Source organism: Ambystoma mexicanum, chromosome 1p (assembly GCF_040938575.1).
Source record: "Ambystoma mexicanum isolate Mex_15411 chromosome 1p, UKY_AmexF1_1, whole genome shotgun sequence".
Lineage (NCBI taxonomy): Eukaryota > Metazoa > Chordata > Amphibia > Caudata > Ambystomatidae > Ambystoma > Ambystoma mexicanum.
The window spans coordinates 264,287,918-264,315,188 of record NC_090921.1 but is presented as its reverse complement, the minus strand read 5'-3'; the positions used below and the strand labels follow the sequence as shown (position 1 = coordinate 264,315,188).

The 27,271-nt window shown below is 43.2% G+C and overlaps 1 protein-coding gene and 1 long non-coding RNA gene across 4 annotated transcripts in view; one reads left to right on the top strand and one right to left on the bottom strand.

Moving 5' to 3' along the window:
• The window catches only part of LOC138568805 (uncharacterized), a 132,125-nt gene extending 115,870 nt beyond the window's left edge, over positions 1 to 16,255 (bottom strand). Inside the window, exon 1 of the long non-coding RNA XR_011302988.1 lies at positions 16,126 to 16,255. This is a non-coding gene — a long non-coding RNA (uncharacterized lncRNA). The remainder of the gene's footprint in view (positions 1 to 16,125) is intronic.
• A 92-nt stretch (positions 16,256 to 16,347) lies between these two features.
• The window catches only part of BACC1 (BPTF associated chromatin complex component 1), a 234,464-nt gene continuing 223,540 nt past the window's right edge, over positions 16,348 to 27,271 (top strand). For all 3 annotated transcript variants that reach the window (XM_069646576.1, XM_069646575.1, XM_069646574.1), the window contains exon 1: positions 16,348 to 16,489. In XM_069646576.1, coding sequence (XP_069502677.1) covers positions 16,469 to 16,489 — 21 coding nt within the window. In that variant the 5' untranslated portion in view covers positions 16,348 to 16,468. The remainder of the gene's footprint in view (positions 16,490 to 27,271) is intronic.

The window sequence follows — 27,271 nt, the reverse complement described above, 5'->3', positions numbered from 1 at the left end:
GTCTTGGTCAGACCGAATACATCCAGATCAAGTTCTTCCAGGAGGCGGCAGATGTCAGAAGAGTGTGTTTGACGGCTGAGCAAGAGTTGAGTAGCAGCAATGTGGAGCAGGTTGCCCGCTTTGAAGGACTCCAGTGGAGCGGTACAGGTCAGAGATAAGCTCTGCGGAAGTGTTGTAGGCGCCCGAGGATGGGCAAAGGAGACAGGAGGAGAGGGCAAGGTAGCCCTGGAGGAAGAGGTGGGTGCCCGAAGGGAGGCAGGGGAAAGAGGCAACAGGATGGCCGGAGAAGCAGCAGAGGCAGCTGTAGAGGTGGCAGAGGATGGAGGAGGCAGAGGAGAAGGAAGCGACAGAAGGAGAAGAAAGGAAGTTGACAAGGCGTGGGAAGCATCTATCAAAAAGTAGGAGGTTGGCGGGTGGGCCTTGGGCCAAGACAGTGCCATTTAGGTAAACATTAATGATTGTCTTGGAGGAGTGGCAGGGGGAAAGGAAGGCCTCCCATCAGGTGCCACCATTAATGGGTGAAGAGGAAAAAAAGAAGAGAGATCACAGAAAATCAGATGCAATACATAAAAGTCAATTGCCCATGGAACCTAGAAGTAAAGAATAGACACAGCAGAGATGCAGGCGGTATATTGTAGCAAAACTACCATGGATAACAAAAATGCCAAAAACAGAACAATCGACCAGGGAACCTAGAGGAAAAGAATGACCACAGCAGGGATGCAAGCAGTACAAGTAAGCAAGTAACCAAGGATAACAAAACACCATAAAACAGAACAATCGACCAGGGAACCTTGAAAAAATCAGTGAACACAGCAGGGATGCAGGCAATGCAATATAGCCAACAGTCGTCGAGAACTAAACCTCAGGAACAGTACACAATATGTTAAAGGAAAAGGGGCTAGAAGGGGGGAAAGTGAGGGCCTGCGGGTAATGCGTGGTGCATCTGGCAAAGTGGAGAGGGAGTGGCCTGGAGTTGCAAGGGAGCGCACGCAGCCTAAGATGAAATGAGCGCATGCAATCTAGGATTGCGGGGGAACGCACTCGGCTTAGGATGCGAGTGAGCGCACGCAATCTAGATTGCAAGTGAACACATGCGTCCTAGGATGCGAGAGAGCGCACACAGCTAAGGATGAAAGAGAGGGCATGCAATCTAGGATTGCGAGGGAATGCACACGGCCTACAATGCTTATCCGCTAAATCTCTAGTTTTTTTCTCACTCTAGCCCAGGTCACCTTTTAGTTTGTAATACAGTTTGACAAAAGTTTGTTTCCTTCTGGTTACCACAATTCAGTACAGGTTTCTCTCCATCAGGCTCAAACCTTTCAATCACAATTTGTGGGGGTTCCCTTGTCCAAGCTTCAATCACACCTTCATAGGCTTCCCCATGTGGGACTCAAGCCTCATTTCACTTTCCTTCCTCTGTCGAAGACTTTCGAAAACTGCAAGGCTTTTGCTCTTACCTAGGAATGACCACTTTGACCTTCTTTCCTCAAACGTCAGTTTTTCTCTCCTACACCAAGGCCTCTTGGTAAATGATATGATATGATATTGCATTTATAATGCGCTTATACACAAGTGTTTCAAGGCCCGCCGAGGCAAGGGAGGGGAACAGAGGGAAGACACAGACAACGATCTTACTAGGCCAGGCGACATTGAGATCGCGCAAGTGCAGGGAGGGGGGGAAGGGGAAAAGTGCAAGGGGGAAGGGGTGGGGGAAGTACAGTACCTAGGATAAACAGTAAATAATAAAAACAATAAATAAACGTCTGTACAGCTGGTGGCAAGTGAAAGGGTAAGTGCAGACATCAGGTGCCAAGTGCTGGTAGGGGGCTGTAAGGATACAGAACCGCCCCAGAGTGCAGGGTTGCCGGAGGGCAGTGCAGGTGTGCAGCTGGAGGAGAGGGGACCTGGGCCCGAGAACAGAGGGTAGGCAGGTGACCAGTGCAGTTTCAGTTTCAGCCAGGAGTTCAGCAGGGGTGAGGAGGAGAGAAAGAAGAAGCAAAGAGGAAAGTATTGAGGTGCTTAAGGAACCGGAGATGGTTCTCCACAGTTTTCAGAGAGACAGGGAGGCTGTTCCAGTGGGAGGCCCAGCCAAAGAAAGAGATCTACCACCAACTCGTTGCTTGGAGAAGTGACTGATCCTACGGGAGCTGGAGGTGGATGAGTGAAGAGCTCGAGAAGGAGAGCTCGAGAAGGAAGATATTTAGGAAGAGGAGAGTTGATGGTATTGAGGCCCCAGGCCCCAGAAGGCCTTGTGGACAATGCACAGGGATTTGAACTTAATTCTTGCAGCCATTGGGAGCCAGTGCTGAGATTTCAGTCCATGGAGAGATACAATGTCTGGGCTTGAGGCCAAGGACAAGTCTCGCAGTCCTGTTTTTGATGAGTTGCAGAGGACGGAGTGTAGAGGAAGGCAGATTTAGAAAGAGGCTGTGGCAGTAGTCCAGCCTAGAGAGAACCAGAGCTCTGGAGACAGTGAGCTTCTGGGGGAAGGAGAGGAAAGGAAGAATACCTCTGAGGAGGTGTAGCTGGTAGTGTGACTTCTTAGAGACGTCAGAGATGTGAGGAGAGAAGGAGAGTGTGGAGTCGAAGATGACCCCGAGGTGTTTAGTCTCACAGGTGGGAGTAGGAAGAGGGCCAAGAGAGGCCGGCCAGAGAGTCACAGGAAAGGAAGGAGTGGGTGTGCCTATGAGGAGAATCTCAGTCTTACTGGCACCAAGGCAGAGATCATTGGCGGCACCCCAATCCTGGATAGCAGACAGACAGACAGAGAAGAGAGAAGGAGATGAGGTGGCTAAAGGGAGCCTGAAATTGAGTGTGTCATTCACATAGCACTGAAAGTTGGGGAAGAGAGCGGCAATGCGGTGGGCATGAAGTGCCAGGTATTGGTTGAACAGCCAGGGAGAGAGGTTAGACCCCTGGGGAACACCACAGGTAGAGATATAGATAGAGGAAGGACTTGGGAGGGTCGATCGGAGAGAAAAAAAGTCAGCCATGCCAGGGCCTGATCGGTGATACCCAGGTTATCACAGAGACGGTTGAGCAGGATGGCATGGTTGAACGTGTAAAAAGGCAGAAGAGAGATCAGGTAAGATGAGAACACAGGGGGTGTCAGAATCAAGGTTGGAGAGCAGGTTTGCATGGATGTTCAGGAGAGCAGTTTCCGTGCTTCTGGCAGCTCTGAAGCCAGACTGATGGTCATGGAGACAATCAACAAATTCTGTTTGAAGATTAAGCTGGGAGATGGCCAGCTTTTCCAGGAGTTTGCCCAGGAAAGGAGTGAGGGATATTGGGCGATAGTTAGCCGGGCAGGACGGGTCAGCAGAGGGTTTCTTAAGAATAGGGTGCACAGTGCACAAGGGAGTGCTTCGGGGGAAGGGAAGACTCCAGTGGCGAAAGCATGGTTGAAGAAGTCAGCCAGTGCAGGAGCCAGGGTGTCAATGTGGTCCTTGATGGTTTTGGAGGAACAGGGGTGAACCAGTTTTGACGAGACTGTCATCGATCTTGTCTGGGGAGAACAGGGGAAGGCAGAGAAGGAGGCAGGAGAAGTGGCCGAAGATGGGCCAGAAGAAGAGCAGGGAGTAGAGGGAGGAGGGGGATAGGAAGGGAGAGGACAGGATGTCCTGAGTATTAGAGATGAAGTGAGAAGTCAGACCCGTGCAGAGGGCCTGGGAGGGGACAGGAGAAGTAGAGACTGCAGCAGGATTGGCCAGTTCCTTGCAGATTTTAAATAGTTTGGCTGAGTTGTTAGATGCCGCATAGAAGCGGGCTTGGATATGGGCTCTGTTCTTGGTGCAGACAAAGAGCCGGTATTGCCTTTGGAGCAGGCGACAAGCCAGTTTGTCAGAGGATGTACCAGAAGCACGCCATTTCCTCTCAGCCACCTTGCACTTGCTTTTGAGGGTGACGAGGTCTGAGTCGTACCAGGAGTTGCACTTGGCTTTGGGCTTCAAGCAGATCCTCATGACAGGGGCAAGAACATCAAAAGTATCAGATATAGCAGAGTGGAGCATGGAAAGTGCAGTGTCAGGGTATGAGTCAGCCGAAGGTGGAGGGGGGGAGAAAGTAGTGTCGAAAGCCTCAACTGACACGCTTCATGGGTCTGATAACTGAGAAGGTGGGTGGCAGTGCTGGAGGTGGCTTGGCCTGATGGTTAGAGAGCATGAGCTGAGAGGACAGGAGAATGTGGTCACTCCAGGAGAGAGGAGTGGTGAGAGGGATAGAAAGGGGAAGGTCTGAAGAGATCAGAACATCCAAAGTGTGCCCTGCAGAGTGAGTCAGGCAAGAGGGGAGAATAGAGAGTGAGAGAGAGTCGCAGAGGTTGCGAAAGAGTCCAGAGGAAGGACAGCAAGCATCCAGGTGGATGTTAAAGTCTCCAAGAAGGAGGAGTTGAGTGGTCGAGACCAGGAAGAGGGTAGAGGAGACATCCGCCCACTCAGAGAGGAAAGAGGAGATGTGACCAGGTGGCCGCAGTAAGGGAATGGCCAGGAGAGAGAGAGAGAGCCTGCAGATGAGGCATTCGAAAGAGGAGTAGCCCTGCGTAGGAATGACAGAGGCAGGGATCCACTCAGGGAAGATCAGGGCTACACCCCCTCTGGAGCGGTTGGATCTGGGCACAGAGAGGATCTTGTAGCCATCAGGGAGGTGAGTGGCAAAGCTCGTGACAGAGCTGGCCGTGAACCATGTCTTGGTGAGACCAAGACATCAAGGTCAAGTTCTTCCAGGAGACGGCAGATGTCAGAGGAGTGTTTGACAGCAGAGCAAGAGTTAAGAGTGGCAATATGGAGAAGGTTGCTGTCCTTGAAAGCATTCCGGGGAGGGGTACAGATCAGAGGTACGCCCTGCGCATGTGTTGAAGAAGCCCAAGGGGGGGGCAGAAGAGGAAGGAGGAGAGGGCAAGGTAGCCAAGGAGGAGACAGTAGGGGGGCAAGGAAGCTGTGGGGGGAAGGGAGGGGACAGCAGGCAATTAAAGGAAATTGATGAGGCGCAGGAAGCGTCTATCAAAGAGGAGAAGATTAGCCTCAGGGCCATAGACCAAGACAGTACCATTCAGGTAAACATTAATGATGACCTTAAAGGAGTGGAACGGGCCAGGAGGGCCTCCCACTGGGTGCCACCATTAATGGGAGAAGAAGAGAAAGGAGAAAGCACATAGACCATGTGAAGAGTCCATAGGTCTGGCGAGGGAATGACAAAAAGGATGTCGGTGAGGGTTTGCGTGGAGGAGGCGCTGGTATAGGTGTCAGCGCTAGGGAGGCCTGGGTTGGAGACCAGGATGTCCTTTTTAAAATTCTTCCTACCAGATTTAGTGAGGAGAGCTGGATAGTCGATAGAGAAGCAGTTAGAAAAGATAGGAGAACCAGAGAGCACCATAGAGTAGGTAGGGAGAGGGAAGAGGAAGGGCGGAGAACAGTAGGGAAGGACAAAGGGAGGAGCACAGGAAGACGAGGCAGAGAGAGATGACACAATAGTAGACAATTGGACAAGATGACAGGAGCTCAGATAATGGTAGAAGAGTTTACTAGATGAATGCTTTGCTGAAATGGCAAAAAACCACATAACAGCACTACTTTCACAATGCAATTTTAGGGACCTTCACATTTAACTACTGGAGAAAAACACACATATGTTTGAGAGTTCTGTATAGAGGGGAAAAGGCCTAGGATTCACAATGCAATTGTATATACTTTCACAATGGAATTTTAGGGACTTTCACATGTAACTCCTGGAGAGAAAACACACCTAAATTTGAGATTCGTGTATAGAGGGGAAAAAGGCCTAGGTTTCACAATGCAATTTAATACAGGAGAGAAAGAAAAATTTAAGAAACCGCTACAAAGTCTGTGTCGCTGCTATGTGGCCGTAGCTGTAGTTTCAAGCACAGTACTTATTTCAAATTTCAAAGATATCTCACATCCAGGTTTTCCTCTGCCGGGAGCAAACCTAACAGTTCAAAGGCATCTCTCAAATCCAGGTTTCCCTCTGCCGGGATCAAACCTAAAAACAGTTCAAATGTTGCATCTCAGTTTCTTTCTCTTCCCGCCGATACTACGGCATCAGACATTTCATACATTTTCGATTGGGCATTCTTCTTTCACCGGACCACTCTGTGACTTTGTATCTTTAATTTACAGTTATTTACAATGCTTTGCTTTCTCTAGTCTCTTATCGGCACACACGCATCCTTTATTCGTCGGATACTGTTGCCGTCAAGTTTAATTTAACACAGACCAGACTTTTATTGCTTTCATCAACTCGCGGGCTGGGTTAATTCCTTTTTGTCTTTCGCGGCTTAGATCCTGAAGTCAAGGCTGATACCATAATTGCTGCTGCACCTTCCCAACTCTGCCGTTCACCTGGGAGGGTGGCTAGTATCCTTGAAACAAAAGAGGTTTGTCTCTCTAGCTCGGCTTCCTTCCGCAAACTTCAAGACCCTTCGGAGGTAACAATCTCTCGCCGGGGGTCCAAGGTCTCTCCGTTCCTCGTTCAGTCCCTCGGCTTGTCACTCTGCTCCGTTTGGTTCGCCGTTGCTCTGGAAGAACTGCTCCTTCTTGTGCATCGCCTTGCTCAGAGTGTGTCTCAGTGTTCCACCTTTGAACCATGTGGGGAGAGCTAATAGGTACCAGGTGTAATTAAGATCAAGTGCCTGACCCTGTCAGATCTTATTAGTGGGACATGTCCAATGTATTGCATGGGTGGTACTCCTTTTAGCTTACGACCTCCTCTCCCTCGGCTCAGTGTTCGTGTAGGAAATGGGTGGGAATCTGTGAAGTTGGTGGAATTTCCTATAAAATAGGATGGGACATGGATATTTGGAAATGAGGGATACCATGTCTCGCCATCGGGTGTTCCTTTCCCACTCCCCGAGGACCGCTCACCCAGGTGAGCCTCCCGCAAAGAACATGCCCTGGCCACCCGAGTAAGGGATCCCTGGAGACTAGGCAGTAAAACACCCTCTGGTTTTTCACACTACAAACACATAGGTCACTGCTGGCGGCTAGGGAAACACTCTGTAACGTTGCTATGGGCAATGTCAGGCAGGCCCACTGGGAAACACATACCCGCATTTATGAAACCGGGGATAAGGCTGGGCAAATGTTAGCCTAGCTTGATAGACAGGATGAGGGGCTCCGGCAGGTAAAAGAGCTCATGAACAGCAGGAGGTGCTGGTCAAGGACTATGAGGGCATTGCAGCGATCTTTGGCAAGTATTATGAGGATTTATCTAGGGACCCACCTGGTCCTTCAGATTAAAGGTAGAGAGCCTGGTTAGGGGGGCGTCACTCTCCTACACCTGACGGACAGCCAGAGAGCCGGACTAGCTGCTCCAATCACGGAAGAGGAGCTCACTAATGCTATGGCCCAATTTCAGTTCGGGAAAAAACACTGGACCTAAACGGCTTCCCGATTGAAGTGTGGAAGAGGTTGGGTGCGCAAATGGCTACACCCCGGCTTCATCTATTCCAACATCAGCAAGCTATCCCTGAATCAGTGTAAGGCCAGCATAGTGGTATTCCCAAAGAAGGATAGACCACCCACGTTGTGTGCCACTTATGAACCTATCTCTATGATTAACAGTGAGGCCAAGATTCTGAATAAGGTTCAGGCAGATCGCCTGTGATGGGTCATTTCTATGATACACCCAGACCAGTGCAGCTTTATGCTTTATGCCAAAGAACTCCACCCGTATGAACCTGAGGCAGGTACACTTGGCCATTGAACAGGCTTCCAATATTTATAAACCGCTATGGCTTCTCAGTGTAGATCTCGAGAAGGCGTTTGACACATAGTGGAACTATGTGATGGGATACTTGTGGGAATCCATAGGACAGATGGGATTTGGTGATGAGTTTGATGGCTTGGTACGCCTACTGTATGCATCTCCGAATGCTGAGTCAGAGTAAATTGAGCAATCTCCAGGACCTTTCCTGCTGGGTCGGGGTACTGGACAAGAGTGCCCCTTTTCCTCTCTCCCGTTTACTCTGGCCATTGAGCCCTTGGCAATACGACTTAGGCCACACCCCTAATGGGTGGGGTTTCAGTGGCTGTCAGGGTGGGAGGACAGTGTGTCGCTATTACTGGGCAAACCAGTAAGTGAGGGTAAATGATTGGCTACATGGGGATCAATGCACACCTCATATACAGGCTCACAGGTCATGGATGGGAGGGCTCACGCCGATCCTGGTCATTTATGGGAAAGGAGGGGAACTGTCTCTGCTGCGGATGAGACATGTCATAGGGGGCATGGAAGGAGGTACATAAACATGTAGGCTGGTGGAAAAACTCACACTTAAGGAATATGCATCTACCGGACGTTGGCAAGATTGGTCGATTCTCATGGGTGCAGGCTTACATCCTCACAATAGGGGAAGTGATAAAGGAAGGTGGATTTGTACCCTTTTAAGATTTGAAACACTTACATGGGTTACCAGACACAGAACACTACCACTACAGGCATCTGTCACATGCCATAGTACACAAATCAGGGATCTGCAAGAGGTCCCACAATGCTCCTCGCTAGAGAGAAATATCCAGTGGTCGAAGCGTATGAAAAGAAGTAGTGGAACTATGTTCCCTGCTGGCTTGCCCCCGCTTTCCATAAACCCCATTATCATGCACCCTTCCACATGTAATCCAAACCCCCCAAAACAAACACACCTGCTGTTTAAGGGAATGTTCAGTGCAGTGAAGTGCAAGTTTCAACTTCTTCTACACTTGTATTTTGAAACTAAATCATTCCAGAACAGTTTATTTTTAAAAATAAGTATAGGAACAGTAAAACTTAAAGAAAAGTAGAGGCACACTGCTCCCAACCGCTCCCGCCCACTTCGACCACTGGAAATATCCTGCCGGAGATAATTGTGAGACATGTCGTTTCTACATCAGGCCATTTTATCTTTCACCACGGGCGACCTCTACAAACTTAAACTGAAGTGGGAATGGGATGTGTGTGGGTGGAGGGGGGGCGGGTGTTTGAATCCAAAGATTGGGTTGAGGCATTAATGAACCCCAGGCAGATGCGGCTGGTGAAACTCAAGATATGACATTGATCAGGTGTACTTCCCTCGCACCCTTATATTTCGGTGGGAAAGGGTGGACAGTTCAAATTGTTTAAGATGTGGCAATGGGGTAGGCTCCTTCTTTCATGGTGTGTGGACTGCATGCCTAAATAGATTGACCACAACGTTGGGAGCAGATATCTCATGTGAAGTTATTGTTGTTGCAGATTTGGGGCGAAACTGCCTTTACATGCTATGAGAAACTGTTTCTATCCACAGCATTTGGCTTCATTAAACTAGCATTGTGGCAAAATGGGGTGCAGCAGAATGCCCCAAACAACGAGACTGGGTGGTAGACATGAACATGTGTATGTCACTGAAAAAAAAAATGTATACTGCTTTGGGCTACTCTACGAAAGCGAACACGATACAGGGGAAGTGGGAGGCAGTGGGTTAACAGGGCTGGGTCTTCAGGTGCCTATTGGTTTAGCGGGTGGGGTATCATGACGCTAAACTGGTCGTGTACTGAGTTCAATTTATTTGATGTTACCAATCGTATATTATTGAAAAATGAATAAAATGTTTTTTATTTTTAAATGCCTTGCTGTTATATGGCAGCTCGCCCTAGTTCACTCCAATGCTTCCAAGGACACCATGGCCGCTGAGAGACACTCGTCAGCCGTGGTGACCAGGGCCGACCATTATCACTGCAGGAGGCCCCTCGTTATATCCATGCCATGCTGATATCTCCGGATAGTGATTTCTACGCTTTTCAAAATGCATTTTAGGTTCACTCCAATGAGTCAGGAAGAGGGATATTTTAACAGGAGTGTTGTGCCGTCAGTCGCAGCACTCTCAGGCCACAGCCATTTTGTAGCTGCGCAACAGCACCCCCCAACCACAACACTCTTGCTTGTTAATGTAACCCTAATTCTGCTGTACAGTGATCCACTGCTTCTGAACTAGGTCTGCGCTATATTAATATAATAATATAACTTCAAATAACCCAACAGATCACCTTTTCGATTCCTGTGAAACCCCCCAACCTGACTGATCACTGTGCAATGCTGCACGTTAACACCAGCCAAAGCACTATCCAGCGGCATCCATTAACACATATAGATGCCTCTGTGCAGCCTCACGTGGACGCCTTGATTACAGCCTGATCCAGATGCCTCTATGCACAACTCGAGTCTAGAGCCCACTCTAACTCTGCACAAGCCTGGTCCATGTAACCGTTTTCCCTACCCGATCCATATCTTTCTCTATAACATTGTTCAGACATCCATTAAAAAAATCACTATCTAACACACTCTTAAAAACGTACATGAAGGCGCCACTTCAAAAGAGGCCAACCCATGCTGCAAGTCCTGAACCCTTTAGAAAGTCCTATCCATGCCCTTTTTCTAAAAGATCCCAATCCAGACCCACTTGACAAGGGCACTTCAATATCCCTGATTCTAAACAGAACAACTCATTTGCTTTGCAAGGTCTCATAACCCCTCTCCAAAGTGCCATCCAAACCCCCCTCTGCCAAGGTCCAAACCAGTCCCACTTATAAAACCTCTCCTGCATACTTCTGTCCTGAGGCTCGTCTACAAAGCCCCACAGAAAAAGCCCCTGAAAAGGTCTGATCCTGGTGTCTTCTACAAAGCCCCACCAGAACACCTATTTTTTAAATTGTTTTTATTGTGAATTGGTTTACAAAAAACCTTACACAAGTAAAATAAGTGCACAAACAAAAATACATTTCATTCATATTACATACATATTAACACCATCCAATGTTTTAGATAATAGAATCGATTTCATTCAAAAAATGAACTAATGCAATAATTAAAAGGCACATTGTCACCCCACATGCGTTTCGACCACAGCAATTCCTTAAAATAATCAAATGAAAAACAATTCAATTAACTGCAAAAATAGGTAGCTCTAATTCCATTAAGGCCTCAACAGTCCAGGATCCAGTGTTTAAGGCTTTCAGTGCCAGTCGTCGAGTTGCAAAAACGAGGAGCCAACACTGCATCCTCTTATTGAATTGTGGACCAGTTTTTCACCCTCTCTTTTGTATGAAACGGATTCACTTTGAATCTCATGTACATCTTGCGACTCTTCATACAAGGAAAACACTTTAGATAAGTTGACATTAGGCTTATTCTGCGAGGAAACCTAGCATATTCACAATATAAGGAATATTTAGATAAAGCTTCAACAGTCAGTCTCCTATCATCGTTAAAGAGTGTTTGCTTCACTGAATCAGGATTAGATAGTAACTCATACTCTGAAGAACCAAATCTTTTCAACAAGTTTTGCATATCATCCCTAAATATGGTAACTGTCATTGTCGAGCATTCTACCATTATCTGGTTCAAATGAGTGTATAATGATGAGTTGTGCGGCGGAGGCAAAAAAACTGTAGTACGTTAACAGTTTTTGCCAAAGATATCGAGCTTGGAGTGAAATTATGTTCAATTCGTGATGTATAATAGGGTTAGGAATAGAAAGAGAGAGCCCTAATACGGTCTTCCAAATTATACCTTGTAGGGAGTCAAGATATGGTCCCACATTTACAGATGCCATAACTAGCCCATACAGCTTCATTGTATGTAGATATAATATAGCTGGCTCAATCTTACCTAAATAGAAATTTATGATAGGAAGAATAGAGAATCTGCATCATTTTTCAAATACGTTTCATATGAGAGAGGAGACAATCTATCTTTTAAGGCTACCTCCCACATAATTATGGAAGATGTATTCGAAGATTACAGCCAAGAACACAAAAAGATTAAACCAGCTGACCAAAGACCACCACATAGTTTTAGGTTTTTTGCTATTTGAGAAAAAAACCACCTTTGATTTTGCACTATTAACAATCAAATTGTTCCTTAAACAGTACTCGTAGAATAGATTCTGGTTTTTTGGAGACCTGGCAGAGTCCTATCAAATAATTTAATGTCATCCGCAAAGGCCAACCAATGAATCTTCAGATGACCCAACTTTACCGGAACCATGTCCCCATTCTGCCACAAGACCGCCATAACGCTTAGATAAGCATTAAACAGTGTAGGTGCCAAAATGCACCACCGTCTGAGTCCCAATTTAAAAGAGATCCGCCTAGAAACCACACCTTCTTGATTCAAGCTAACTCTCAAAATAGATTTTTGGTGTAAGAGAGAAATCAGCTGTATCAATTTGGGTGGTGTTTTGTATTTAAGCAATTTATTCCATAAGTGTTTTCGTACAACACAATCAAATGATGATGTCAAATCCAGCGAAGACATGTGTATATTACCATCTTGATTGTGCTTAACTTTATACAACAGGTGTTTGAGTATGGTGGCATTGAGAGATGTACCCATATTTTGGCGAAAACCCACCTGAAAGTGGGATAAGATCTTATGTTGATTCAAGAGGGTGTTAAGGTCTCTCAGCAGCAAGGAAGAACATACCTTACTTACCGAATCCATCAGGACATTGGGCCTATAATTGCCTAGGTTATTCAAATCTCCCTTTTTGTAATAAAGGTACAATATTACCAAGAGTCCGGTACTATGTGTGTTACGTAGATGTGGTTGTAATGAGGTTTAAGGAAATGTGCCCATGCAAGAGGGTCCTCTTTCAGTAGAAATGGCGGAAGACCATCAGGACCAGGGGCCACAGTGTTTTAAGTTTCTTTATGGTCCATTCAATATCCTCCACTTTCGAAGGACAAAGACCATAGATAAACACGTCCCCAAAAAGGATCCCCAAAGTTCTTAAACTCTATGGGAATACTAGATTTCTTTTTAAAAAAGACACCAAGATGGATTCCTGTAAGGTATTTCCAACACAGGAAACTTTTTCCCCAGGTTTGTCCCCAGCTTGGTTGTTAAAAAGTGCCCCAAATTGTCTATAATTCGATTTTAAAAGAATTGTAATTGTGGTCTGATTATCTCTCAATTATAGATTACATTTTTGGGATTTTAAAAAAATTTGATGACACTGAATGCCTCCTCTGAATTAGATATTCATCAAGGGGAAGATCCTTTCTCCTAAACGACCTTATGTCTTTCCGTTTTTGCTCCTTGGAGGCCTTAATTCTGGGATCGATATAGTGAGGATGCAGTCTTTATTTATTTTTATATTTTTTACATTGTGTCATCTTCAAATGAGACCTTCCTAAAGCATTCTTTTTTCATAAAAGAAAAAGTGTTTAGTTTATAAAATAAACTTTTACACTGATAACAAAAACATAATCATTATAAACATAAAATACAAAAAAGCAGTTCAAAACTCTACTGACACAGTGTCTCGGATCAACGGTTGCCAGCTCCAGCATACATGAATCAAAGTCCTACTAACAATACAAAATCAAGTGAAGCACAAGAAGTCACACAGGTTGAGTTAGTCTGGAGGTCCAGTGTAGCCCTTCCCATCATGAGGCCATACAACCATGAATACATCCAACATCATGGAGCAAAGACTACTCTCTCCAAAACTCTCTCAGGTCAGCTGTCCCTAGAGCATCCTCTCGCCTAACTCCTCGAAGATAATCTTCAACAAGGAAGTCACTGCAACAATCAAATCCTCATTTGCAGTCTTCATAATTCTGACCCAAAGTCTTTCAGTGAGGACACTCGTAGTCAAGTGCAGAAATCTTCCCCAAAAAATAAATTGGAGGCCAAAAAAACCCAGACATTCAAGAAGCAGGTGGGAAAGTGATTCACTTAGTACTGAGCCACACACTCGACAGCCACGCATTTCCCTAGGAACCTGTAATTTCAGACCCATAGCTTACATCATTGGGAAAGCTTGGAGACGAAATCTCAGCTAAAGGTCTTGATGCTTTGTAGAGGGAAACATTTGTATATAGGATCTTAAGGACTTCTGCGGCATATGTAGATAGTGATCCTTGGTACAAATGAAGTCTAGGTAAGTCCTCGTAATCACTGTTTTTATCCCATCTCTTTATCTTGTTTTTCCTTATGTAGAGAGTATCTTCAGTTCGATCAGATTTTGATAGGCAGTACTTTTCCTGGAAAATGTATACAAGAAAGAGTTACAATTTTGGCCATTACTCATTTGCGCAAAAAGGTAGGAATTCAGTGAGTTTTCCTCCCCTTTCTCCAATTTGGTCAGCAGCGATAACGATCTCTTGATGTGCTGTGCCCACTCAAACTGAGTTCCAAGCGGATTACACAAATCGAAGTAGACGTCGGCAACCCCAGTACTGTCTTCCAAATTTGACTGTCCAATGTATCCAAAAATGTTCGATTTCCAAACAAGATTAACTCACAGCCATGTAAGACTCTGGCTGTGACCTTTAATTTGTATACTTCAATTTGAGGGAGAAGAATAGGCATAGAGCTTGTTCTTTAGAGCTTTCATTAGTAAAATGGACATGCCTATTTTAGCTTCCATTTTCCCCTTTTGGATCATTAGATGCTGTTTAGTGGAGATAGAAAAACCTAAATACATTATAATGGTAGCCTCTTTGATCGGGGATTGATATACCTTCCAACTATACCTCTTGGTTTTAATTTAGTTTTCGAAAGCCAGCATATAAGGTTGAAGGTGGTTTATTTTAAGATGGTTAGTTGCTAGATAAGCTTGTACAATATTGAGTAACCTTTGCAGTTCTGCCGGCGTATACTCAATTAAAACTAGGTTATTCGCATAGGCGATGATATTAACTCTCTGGTGCTGCCATCTAGGCTTGTAAACCCCCCACTGTAGACTTTCATGCCAAAGGTCCGCTAAATATAAGCTGCAAATTGGTGGAGGCAACCACATACCCTTGTCTTGGAAATCAGGGGTTGGAAACTTGCCCCCGATTATTTAGCAGAATTTGTATTGTATTTTCCCTATATAGCTATTGAATCATACTGAGGAGACCTTCATTAATACCCCATCTTCCGAGTTTATTCCAGAGCCTCTGTGTTCACATTATCAAAGGCAGCACTAAGATCCAGAACTGCCACATGTAGCATTTTCGCAGTATTCCGCCACATCTGCGGTACAGATGGACAAGCCTGATGCACTCATAAGGCTGCCTACATTCTTCCTAAAAGCGTTTGCAATGGACTGAGTGTTTTCTCCCTATCTATCCATATTGATAGATCTGTTAAGACCAGTTTGGAAAAGATCTTAGCTGCCGAGTCGATCAGTGCGATGGGCTGGCAAATGCATTCAATAATGCAAATGTCTAGGGGTTTACCGCCCACTTGAGACAGAACCCTGTTATAGAGTCTCCCATCCCATCGACAAACTTAGCCCTTCGTATCAGGTCTCACAGCAAACAACATCCTATTAGAGGATGAAAGGAAAACATGTTGCTACACATAGGTTTAAGAATGGACGAAACAAAAAATATTATCTATCCAAGAGGCAGCATTTCACCTATGCCAGGTACAGAACTTGGCACCTGCGGTGGAAACAGAAAAACTATCTATTTGAATATTCCAGTCAAACAAAAAGAAGTCCCAAGCAAGGCCCCACTTGAGATTATTATTACATGTTTTGGAAGTACAGGAAAGATTATAAACCTGGCCGGTGGCACAATTGCATCGAAGTCTCCACCCACCACCAAGTCGCACCTTGAAACACTTGTGTATAGGCGCGTTATAAATTCATATCATATCATTGTATGTTGGTGGCCCTCCAGTAGCCATGTTTCGAAGATCTGTAGCAGTGTAGATTTGAAAATATCAATAGAATGTTCGGCTGGATTCCAGTACACAGGGTTCGAAATTCAGGGTACCTGGAAACTATTTAGCTCCTGCTTCTTGCCTAGTAGAGCAAGGTTAGCTTGAAACCAACAGCTACTTTTGGCTCCTAGGGCCAACTGGTGCCTTCTAAACATGTAAATGTGACATTAACTTTGAGCATTTGGGAATGTTAATAAAAAAGAATTGGAACACATTTTATACACATTTAAACACAATGGTTCCTACAAAAGGGATACAACGTTAAAGGAGCATCTCTGTTAGCTCCTGATTCCCTTCTCCTGCCAACAGGGTGATTCCCAAAAAACACATAAGGAATCCCCTAAATACACAGAAATATCCCCTCCTGCAGGCAGGCAAATCGCCCAGATCCACTAAAATAACAACCAAGTATAAGATTTATTTTAGACTTACTGAAAACAAAATTAGCTTGGTCACGGACAGACGGTGTTCATCAGCTCTCGAGTCGGATAAGATGAGAAGCAGTCTTAAGCTCCGACATTCCCCTCTCGGCCACGAGGCCGAGTCTGCCTTCCCGCTCCTACATGCTTTGCAAGACACATTGCTCAAGTGCGCAACTTGATGCACGTGACTTCCCAGGCACGTCCTAACGTGCAACCCCCGTGATGACGACGAGGGAAGCATTTCTAAGGTCCGTTTCTCGGAATGGAACTAACAGCTATCCGGAGCAGCTCCGGGAGCGCCGCCGAGCACTGAGTGGATAACTCCGGTAGAAGAGTACCGGGGCAGCGGCACCATGACTTCAGCATCCACCAAGGTACACTAGCATACCAACCGGATGTCACCGCTTGGCATGCTGGTGCATGTGGTTTTAGTCTTCCCTATGTGTCTTACCACGTACTGGACTATGGGGGAAGGCTACAAAAGAGCGTTAGCAGTGGGTGGCATTTCATTGCAATTTGCAATGGCATCAGAAGTGTTTCTTCACAGTGACAGTAGTACAGCGGCGGGTAGTCCATCTTTCATAGTCTTAATGAGACCGATGGCTTTTACACTGAAATGCTGCACCTTACGTTGAGGCACAGGAATATACTGGAGGGTCAAAGTTGGGAACAATTTTTTTAATTACATCTGAATAAACCGGCGTTAGGGTGATATCGGAGGCCCTGCAGCAGTGTCTGGTCAGACAGAATTAACACCAAGAGGGTGTCTGGCGACCTAGTGCTGACATCGATGCAAATTCTGGGCAGTCGCAACAAAGGTTTAAATTGTTCTTCTAAGCATGTATTCTTGACAGAGCTCACAAGCTAAAATCCATTTAATTGTAGAAGACATAGGGACGCTTTAATTCATTTGAAATGAAAAGCTCCGCAACCGCTGAGAAGCATACATATGGACAAAATATATTTAGGGTTGAAATGGTGCATTAAAAAGCACCATTTTAGAGAACATTTGGGTAAAAGGCTATACAATTCATAATTAGCTAAATAGGGCTAAAAGATGAAAAAATTCCAGTTCATGCAATATCACCCATTTTACAACATTTTCATGAAGTGGGCCCAATATGTGTCAGCATTCCTACATTATATTATTTTCTTGATGACGTTCCCCCCATATTCACTTGGATGATGTATGGCCCGCAATATATGCTTGCATTGCCATTGTAAACGGGGCCAGTTGAAGGTATGGGAAGCCTGTTTGGGACTGCCCAATGCCTTGGTCCACATGTGGTCGAACTCCCCTCCAGAACCAAGATTATAAGGAGTATGTGTTCCAAAAGCCACTACATCAGCACCTGGCATTAAAGCCATGTAAGCTCCTCTACACTTGGCCTACTGTCCCCTATTTTGTGGGACTGTCCTGAATTGATGGTTGTGTTTGGTGTCCTACCTTTACTTCAGAGCCATCTCAGTTCTCCCTCAAACTTCAATGTAAAAGTTGGACCTCTGGGCAGAAGAGTGGTTCTCTCATGGGTCTGTGAAGCATCTTCACACGCTGCTCTGTGTCAATGGAGCGTTACAATGACAGCAATTACACATTGATGGGGGAGTGGACTATTAGTAAACTTTTGTCCTTCATGAAATGCAAATTGAGATGATGAGAATTGGGAAGGGTGCCTAATGTTGCACGCTGTGTGAAATGATCACTATGGATTTACAACCCAAAGGGAGATTTGTTTGTTTTACATAATCCTGCTGTCACCTTTCATGCAGAATGTAGAAAATAAAGCAAAAGTCAAACTCCTTTTGCTCAGTATGTTTTTAGGAGCATTTATATAATGTAAGGTTAGTTTACTATTAAATGCTTGTTTATTATGTGGTGTGTATTCTTTTTAAGGCATTGCTATAGGAAACGTATGTATGCACATGAAACTCAAACCAAAACCTTAATTAATCAACTAAACCTGGGAAGAAATGTGATCAAGAGCTCAACTTGCTCACTTCCCAGTTTTACCACTTGAAGTGTGTGCTCCTAGGCAGATAATTGTGTTTTATCTGGCTTCCTTGTAAGTATTTCAGTTCATAGTGTATGTTATTATAATGTTATTATATACTATTATAAAAAAAAAAACTTCAGTTATGATTTAAGGACTATAAAGTTGCCACACATATAATTATAGTGCCGTTCATGTATGTCACAGAACTAAGTTATTTGTAAGCAATAAGGCACCTCCAAACAGCGCTCGTCCCTTGACATTACGAGCCCTGTGGCCCATTATTGCTTCCAAATGATGGTGTGATCTAGCAGTTTCAGTGTTTGTCCATAAACACGACTAAATCATATGTTGAAGTTACGTGAGAATATTTCTTACATATTCCAGAAAATGAAAGAACCCCATAATTGCTGTGTCACATTCCAAATGTTTGAATGCCCACACGTATGGAATACATTTTCGGTTCCATGTCATTTCGCCGACAGGCATTTTTACGACTGGACATCATTACGAAAAAAAGTCATGAATTCTTTTGTATTTTTGTAGGGCGTGCCCCCTAAATGCCCCTCCCCACCTATTTTTTTGATCTATTCCCGACCCCCCCCCCAACATTTTGAGGACTTTTTGAAATAATGTCCACGTAAAAAATGCAGTCATAAAAATGCCTGTCCATGAAGCAACGGCATACAACATTTTCTCGTATAACTGTAACATTTGATTTAGTCGTGTTTATGGACAAACATTGAAACTGCTAGATCACACCATCAGTTGGAAGCAATAATGGGTCACTGGGGCCGTAATTTCTAGGGACTAGTGCTGGTTAGAGTTGCCTTAACGTTTACAGTTTTATGGTCACAGGTGTGGGGACACCTTTTGGTACCTAGCAGAGCAGCATTCCACCTGGTATAAATCTTTTTAACAAGCATAGCAGAATCTAGTTTACCCGACCTTTAACGGCCACTTGGATAGTTGCTTACTCCTGGCAACTTATTGTAATGTCACTTTCCATGGTGCCTCTAAGTATCAAATACTGATGATGCTCCTTACAATTCCATTTTCTGTTAATGTACGTCTCTTGATTTCAACGCATATGCAAATTAGGAGGCTTACAAGTATTTTGCCCCACAGCCCCTTGACAGATCTATAACAGGTGAGTTTCTGGCATGTATAATGGCCCTACCGTTTTTTTGTGCTATGTGTGTGTTAACTTGCCAACTGCCACTAATGTTACCAAACAAGTTGATGGATGGAGGGGAGAAGAAGGGGATGAATGGCACGATATGGAACTGTGCACATTGCATGTTACATCTGTTATGCAACCACGTACAAGGGTCCTGTAAAACCATTTTGTAAAGTTGGTCAACCTAGCTTTAACAATTGAAAGCCCCCACACTGCTCTAGTTGGCCTCGAAATCTGATGTTTCTCAAGAGAAATAAGCTCCCACAATAATTCCATAACTTCTTTTTATAGTAATGTATTCTTTTGCATTCTGTTGATTGTATATTTCCTTTAGGATTGGGGAAAATAAAGCTTCAGTCACACTCAACATATTAATGTAAATAGTCCTGTATTTGTTAGGTTAGTTAATGATGTATTTTTGCCTAATAGAACTATATAGCTTTTCAAAATAGGCAAAATCATTTATTGAAGCAGCGTTGAGAGTTTTTAAATTTATATTAATGAAAATGACCATTCATAAACTCATCATTGTTAATGATCTTAAGAGGGTGCACAATTTGCGCTCACTTGTAGCGATTGACAAGTATTAATCACCTCTTGGCGAGTAAGAAATGGTGTGCTCTCTACATGTAAAGAATTGATATGGCAAGTGACTTTTTACCAATGGCTAGTAGCTTGCAACTTGACATTTATCACCCTGATATCGTTATTCAATTTTTGTAACACTCACTGGTCTTTCGGAGCTCCTTGCGCACAACAGAACAGTCCTTAAACCTGCTACTTACCATAGATAAATACTATGAGGTGAAGGGAGGAACACTGTACCTTGCCTTTATAGACCTACCAATAGCCTTTGACCTGGTGAATAGACTCCTTCTTTGGTCACGCTCCATGGGCTGGGAGTAGATACTGATATCCTGGACATTATAATTCAGTTATGACAAAACAGAAGTTTTTGTAACTTTTGGTAAGGACGAGGAACAAACCCTTTTATGTTAACTACGGGGTTGCCCCAAGGCTGCGACTTAGCACCGTTATTATTTAATCTGTAGGTTGACAGGCTTGAGAAACATCTAAGTAATGCTGCTGGTGTACCACAAAACTTCTTGTTGGGATATGCAGATTATGTGGTGTTAAGGGGCAGGACACACAAAGCACTGCAAACACTTGTAGATTCTTGTGTGGATTTTATGAGTCAGTCATAAAAGTGAACAGTGCTAAATTTGTGTTCATGGTTTTCAGTAGGAATAAAAACGTTAACTCTAGAACTTGTGTGGGCAAGCTAATCATGAAAAGGGTAAACAAGTTTATCTAAGCATGAGAGTTTGCGAAAAAAATAAGCGGTCTGCTGAATACCATGAAGGTAACCTTGTTCATGCAGGACTATTACGCTTTCCTTCCCATATCGGTGATGGAGCAGTTTTTGTTGTCACACTTGGGGCATGTAAGGCAAATTCCGGGGGGAATTGCACAATATGGATGTGGAGTATGGGCCTATTCTTTATCAACAATTGCAGCAGCTGAGAGAAAGTTCCAGCGCTCGTTTTTGGTTGTTTTTCCTGAAACAGCAACCAAGCTTTTAGATTGGAAAGTGGCATATCCTTGCTAACCGATCAGCTAAAATTAGGACCGCCGTTATGAATCCATTTATATGAATAATGAGGCCATTTTGAACAAGATTATACTACTGACGTATGGGAGTACTGACATTAGATGAGAGTATAAATAGATATCCTGAGTACCTAGGCATTTGATATCAGAACTTGTATAAACCATGGCTGTATCGGGGAAAATAATTGCAAAACTTAGCATATGGGAGAATACCCGACATATGATGCGATAAGAACATATAGAAATATTGTACATGTTATTTGAAGGGGTTGAGGTATATGGGCATTATCCTATTTAATTTATGACACGTTTCTCTTAGTCTGATAACTCTAATGCTAGTGTCCAACACATTATTGTAAGCAGCCAATCCACATATACATATGTTCACAGAAGAAAATGGTATTAAATATGCACCTTTTTAATTCAAGATGACAGAAAAAAGGATCAACTGTGCCTCACATTTAGGATTTAAAACAGTATAAAGTCAATCAATATCATGAGTTCCATAGCAAACACAGAAGAAAAATATAAACCCAAAATATGATCAACACATGTGCTATGTATAGTAGTCAACGTGTACGTTTCGGTGTGTATGCTAGTCATAAAAACACTGTGATTTCATTAGGACCAAGCAATATAAATACAATGTATATTCTGAGAGAAGGGTCACCTCTACTATGGCAACTGTAGACCATGCAAATGGGAGCAGTGCATGGTACAGATCCTAATGACGTAACTCCTAGATCAGCTCTGGAGGAGAATAAGAGGAATGGAATCCGTTCCTCACTCTCATCAAGTACAAGGAAGTGTCCCGAAGAGGGCTCGGAAACGATCCAAAAGTAAAGGCTAATTCAATCTGTAAATAGTTGAGCGACCTGATATTTTCAATTGCAGTGGCATTTCAGAGTTATTTCTCCATAGCAGTATTTTAAATACACAATTTTAGAAGAATTACCAAGCATACGTTATACAGTTCATCTGTAGAGCACCAATTACTGCTTACAGAGAAGACATCCTACAGTGTTGATGCAGATTTGAAGTACTCGTTGTTACCGCTGGAATGCAGCACAGTCTTCATGCTAGGTGGGTGGGTTGGTAAACATATCGTGCTAACCAAACTGTTGGTGTCAGTTGCCTAGGGAAGAATAAAATTAACTTAGGGAGACCATTTGCAATGCAACTATTGGTCAAAGGCACCAAGAACAGATGAGTATTGAGCCCTCTGCAAAATCACAACGATTTGTGTTAAGGCTGAACTTAAAGGTGAAGCGAGTACCTGGGATTTTGCTGGAACTAACTGCTAGTGGTGTAGGATCCTGAATTCATTTTCTTAATGCCTGGTAGAGTTGAGAGTTCCTGGTTAGTGATGATTACTTGCGATTGTGTCGGCTGTTTTGATTAAGAAGTGGAAATGGTGAGCGTATTTGCACATTTGATGGCAAAACCTGCCAGTAGCGCTACTACCAGGTTTACTAATGACAATACACGGTATATGCTAGAAATACCTGTCATATGATGTGGGTACCAGAGCATACCATGCTAATGCCTGGACATTGATCGTAGTGCCCTGGCATATATTGTAAAGTGATAAATGCTATACCTAGAGGTAAAGCCAAAACGTTTGGGCTGTTGATTCTTGTTTTCTTTTTTTTTCTCAAAGTCATTTTAGCATTTAAACATTCTGTACTTAAGTAATCTGTGCTGGGTTTCAGTCTGAAATAAGGAGGTGAATAGTGTACCACAAAATGATATTAAAATGGTAGGTTAACAAGGGGTTCCACAGCAAATGAGAACCCTTTCTGAGCACATCTCACACTCTGTGCCCAATCCTGAAGTTGCCAATTGGACAGTAAAGCACATTAGAGGGTTTTGAGGATTGTAGCAACTGATTCTTAAGCAGGTTAGTTTCAAGCTTATGTTGCAAAGCTATGTTGTTGTTTTATTGCACTAGTCATGCAGTGCAAAAGGCAAGGCATTCACTGCAGAATAATCTGGTGTTCGTTTCCTACTGCTTGTGGGGAGAGTAAGGGGGAAGAGGGGCCAGTGGTCTAGTGCTCTCGGACATTGAAGACACAAGCAGCATCTTCGTTTAGCAGAGCGATGGCTCTTTATTGTGCACTATGACATGGATGTACAGAAGTATGGTATTTGCAGAATCCACATTTCTTACTTTCTTCCTCCCTCCCCCTAGTATAAGTTGCCACTTTAGTCTGCTTCCTTTTCTATACTTTGTTCTAGAGGTAGCCACCATACTTGAAGGAAAATGGGTGATCAATTCCATTCAGTATTTAAAGCCATCTGGCGATTTCAGAAAATAAGACCAAAATAACATAGTCCATTAACAAGATATCCAAAAATAACAAAAGAAATGCAGTATGAAGTCGAACCAACCAATAGAGCACTCCCAAAAGCTCTCCTAGTCCAGTAAACCAAAACCCAAGTCACCTAAATGAATATTTTTTATAAAAGAGTTCACAGGAAGTTTTGTAATCAAAATAAAGAAAACGAGTACCCATAATTTCAGGGCACTAGTAGGAGTACCTACGTTTATGCAAAGAATAAATCAACGTGATGGGATTAATGGTACTAATTGGAATTCGGTTATTCTGGTATGTAAGCAAATGATCTCCAATAGATGATCATAAACACGGTCTAAAACTGTAGATACAAAAACACCCAAGCAATCAAAAGAAAACCAACAAACCATTCAATGACATTAGATTAATGCTTTTAGGTGTTGGACCTTCATCAGAAGCCGAATAGTTTTGTCTCACTGGGAATCTAAACAAAGCACACACAATAAACAGAGATGATAAGGGCTGCATTCAACTCTGAATCTAAAAGTGAAATGACACGTGTGCATAATGGCCTAATGCAGAGTACAATTCTTACAGAGCAATCAAGATGACATGGCAGACAACATTGACAAAAGAAGCACCAATGATGCCCCAGAACATATGACAATGACCTAAGAAAAAAGGCAGCACCATTTTTAAAGATATTTGTAACATGCAACAAAAAAGGAAGATGAGAGGAAAGGATATTAAATTAGGTGAAGGAAAAGAGGACAGGTACACATTGTGCAGATCATTGTGAGGGTAACTATTGTCATGGAAAAAGTCCAACAATCGCATCAGAAACCAAAGGAAGATGCAGCCACCAAAGATGGCAAACAAGATGGTCCCTGTTTTTACATGGGCTTTATGGCAAAATCGGAATAGAAGGGAGAATCAAAAATTGACATCTTGCCGCCGAGTCTGAAATGGACTGTCAGTACCCGGAATGCATAAAAGGTTAAAGCATTGGATATATGGTGCAAGACATCACGCTGACTGGAGAGCGCTACACAGTTATATTTCATACAAACACAATGCACACAAAAGAGAACACAGAAAAAAGATTAATAATATACCAACCGCAGCAAGACACTCTCAAAAGCAAGAAAAGGTGAAAAGAGAAGGAGGAGGGAAGATGGGGATTAAGAAACGGAAAAGTAAATTCAAAACGACCACCTCTGAATGACTAAAAAAGAGAGGGGTCCAGAAGGAAGTGGAATACAATGTATATACAGATCCTACAGAAAAAAACCCAATGGAAGTACTGATGGCTAAATCAAAGAAAAGGTGCATTGTTCCACAAACATCCATACCCTTCGCACCTTTACTTTCACCCTATTTCTGGCCTATCCAAAGGTTTTTAATCCCCCACCCCTTTAGAGGTGCATGTGCTTTCATTATGGTTCTGCGTTCTTTCACTTTTAATTTGTGCTCTCTGTAAATGCATGCCTTGGAAAGGCAGCTTTCTAGATGCAGAAAGGCAGCACACAGTCCCAAAGGCCAGCTCTCTCATGTGCCACGTACTGTCACACAGAGATTGCTTGCATCAATGGGATTGAAGAGGACTTCTGTGGCTCCTTGTTTTTTTGAGTGTGCCAAGCTTCCCCAAATTTTGTTATTGTCTCTATCATTTCTCACTGAACTTGCTGTGATTCTCTGGCATCTCTTACGTTTTATTCACATTACGCCTTGAAGTGGAATTCCATCGCTTGTACTTCTTGAATAAAGCAGATCCCATCCATGCTCGGATTAAATCATCTGGCTTCAGAGAGCCTTTGCCATCCAGACTAACTGCTGATACAGGTGTTCGTCAAAGAGATTATTCATCAAAAGCTATATTTATTTTGGAGCCATAGTTGTACTGGACCACTACTAGGTCCCCATATTCGCTCCAGCCAACCACTATAGAAGACCCAGCAGCCTGAGAACCCCCTGACTGCAGACCTCAACTGGTTGAGATTTACCAGCTCCAACCAACCCCCCACTTCCCACACACCCTGGACCCAAGCACAAGGTCAGAGACACTATTTTTGAAAACAATGTCGTTTTCCCTTTTCTTCTATGATTCTTGATATATTTTCACCCACCCTGTACTTACAGACAAACTGTAGGTGTTACTCCTTCTAAGAGCTTATTTCTTTTGTACCCTTAGAGCTTATTTCTTTTGTGCCCACATCTGTAGGGAGAGACAATCCTGAGGCCCACCACATCTGGCAGCCGAAACATCCGAGGACTAGGCACATCCACAGCTCGTCCATTTTCAATCTTGGGAATTTCTATTCCTGACGTAGACTGAGGATTGGTCACCATTGTAAATCAACAACTCACACCCAGTAGGTTTTTTTTCCAATTTCGAAGGACATATATTTCCTTGTCACCCCGTCCAACTTTATTGGACTATTCTTTCTTGCAATATATGTACACCAATATGAATATGTTGATTGGATATATCTATATGATTGTATTAGTTTTTAATCATGTGTTGCAGTTGCTTTTTTCAACACTGCCCTTAAACATAATGTGAAATCTGTAACTGTTGTTTATTCCAAATGTTTGACTTATTATGAATCTGAAACTGATGCTCTGTTCTATCTGCCTACTTATGACAAACTGGTATGTACCACCTTTACTGTTCTACATCTATAACGTTAAGTAACATGAAATAAATCTCATGTTTAAGCCATTCAAATAAGGATACCAGTAAGTGTGTCATTTGTTTACAAATAGTCTTTATTATCTCTGCACCTGTATACCTGATTTAAGTATGGGTCACCAGTGACTTCATTAACATCATCATAACCTTGCTGAACAAGTAAACACACACCATTAACAGATTAAGGCACAAACGTTGGGCTTAGTGTTACAGTCGGTCTGTCGGGCGACTCATTCAACATTAACTGAATGCAATAAATATCTATATAGTTGTACTTGAATACAAAAAAGGGGGCAAGGGACACCCCTCTGTTTTTCACATTCAATGATTAGTCGCGGATCACTGGATTGACGGTAAGCCGCAATAAATCTGTCAAAAATAGGAAAAAGAATATGTCAAAGCATACAAAAAAGTCCAAGACATTGCGCCTTTATCCATTCAACTGTCTTTTATTCTCATCTGTAATAAAAGAAATGCCCTTCTAATTACACGTGTTTCGGCCCCTATCAGCCTTTTTCAAATTAGGGCTAGTCTAATCAAACTAATATAAAGTTTGGTTTGCAGAACAAAGTCAAGATAGATACAAAAGAAAAATTGCAAATACATAAAAGGTAATATAGTATAGTGACAACAGATTAATTGTATAGATACCAAGCAGGAACCATCATTTATATGTTTTAAAATAAATGTTAACGAGGAAGGGGTGGAGAGGGGAGTCATACAAACAAAACAGGAGACAAAAAGAAAGGCAATACATTATTCACGGATGTTCTCTCATTAATGTGTGCATTGAGGAAAATTACAAATCGATGTCACAACTTACCCACACCGGGGGTCTTTTGATTTCTTATTCAGAACAAATGTTTAGGGTCAGATCCCATTGTTATCTAAACAGTTACCAAAGTAGAGCTATAAAGTTGTCTTATTAGTTCAGAATTCTCATGTATAGGGTGCTGCACTCTAGTTACAGTGTGTTATTACACTTAGTTGATTGCCAAATTGAAAATTCAAGTGCTTTAATAAGCGCTTCGTTTCTATGTCTGCATCATGCTGTGAACATAATAATGAGGTGCGTTATAGTTCCTCCTCGCCAAATAATTAGAATCCAGTCGTGTTATAAAATCTATAGTTTTCCAACTCCATTTTGTGGATCGCTAATGTGCTTAAGCGATATTTTCTTCTCCCTCGTTAAAGACGTTAAAATGTGTTGCCATTCACCGTCTAGATAAATGGACAGTACTGCACTCTTGCGACAATAAAATGTAATGCTGAATTCATTTAAATATGTTGTAGACCGTTCCGTTTAATATTATGCTCAATGCTTCAGTTCTATACCTGTCGTGCCGCAAGCTCTTCCAACATACCCATGAAAATATTGGCCAGTA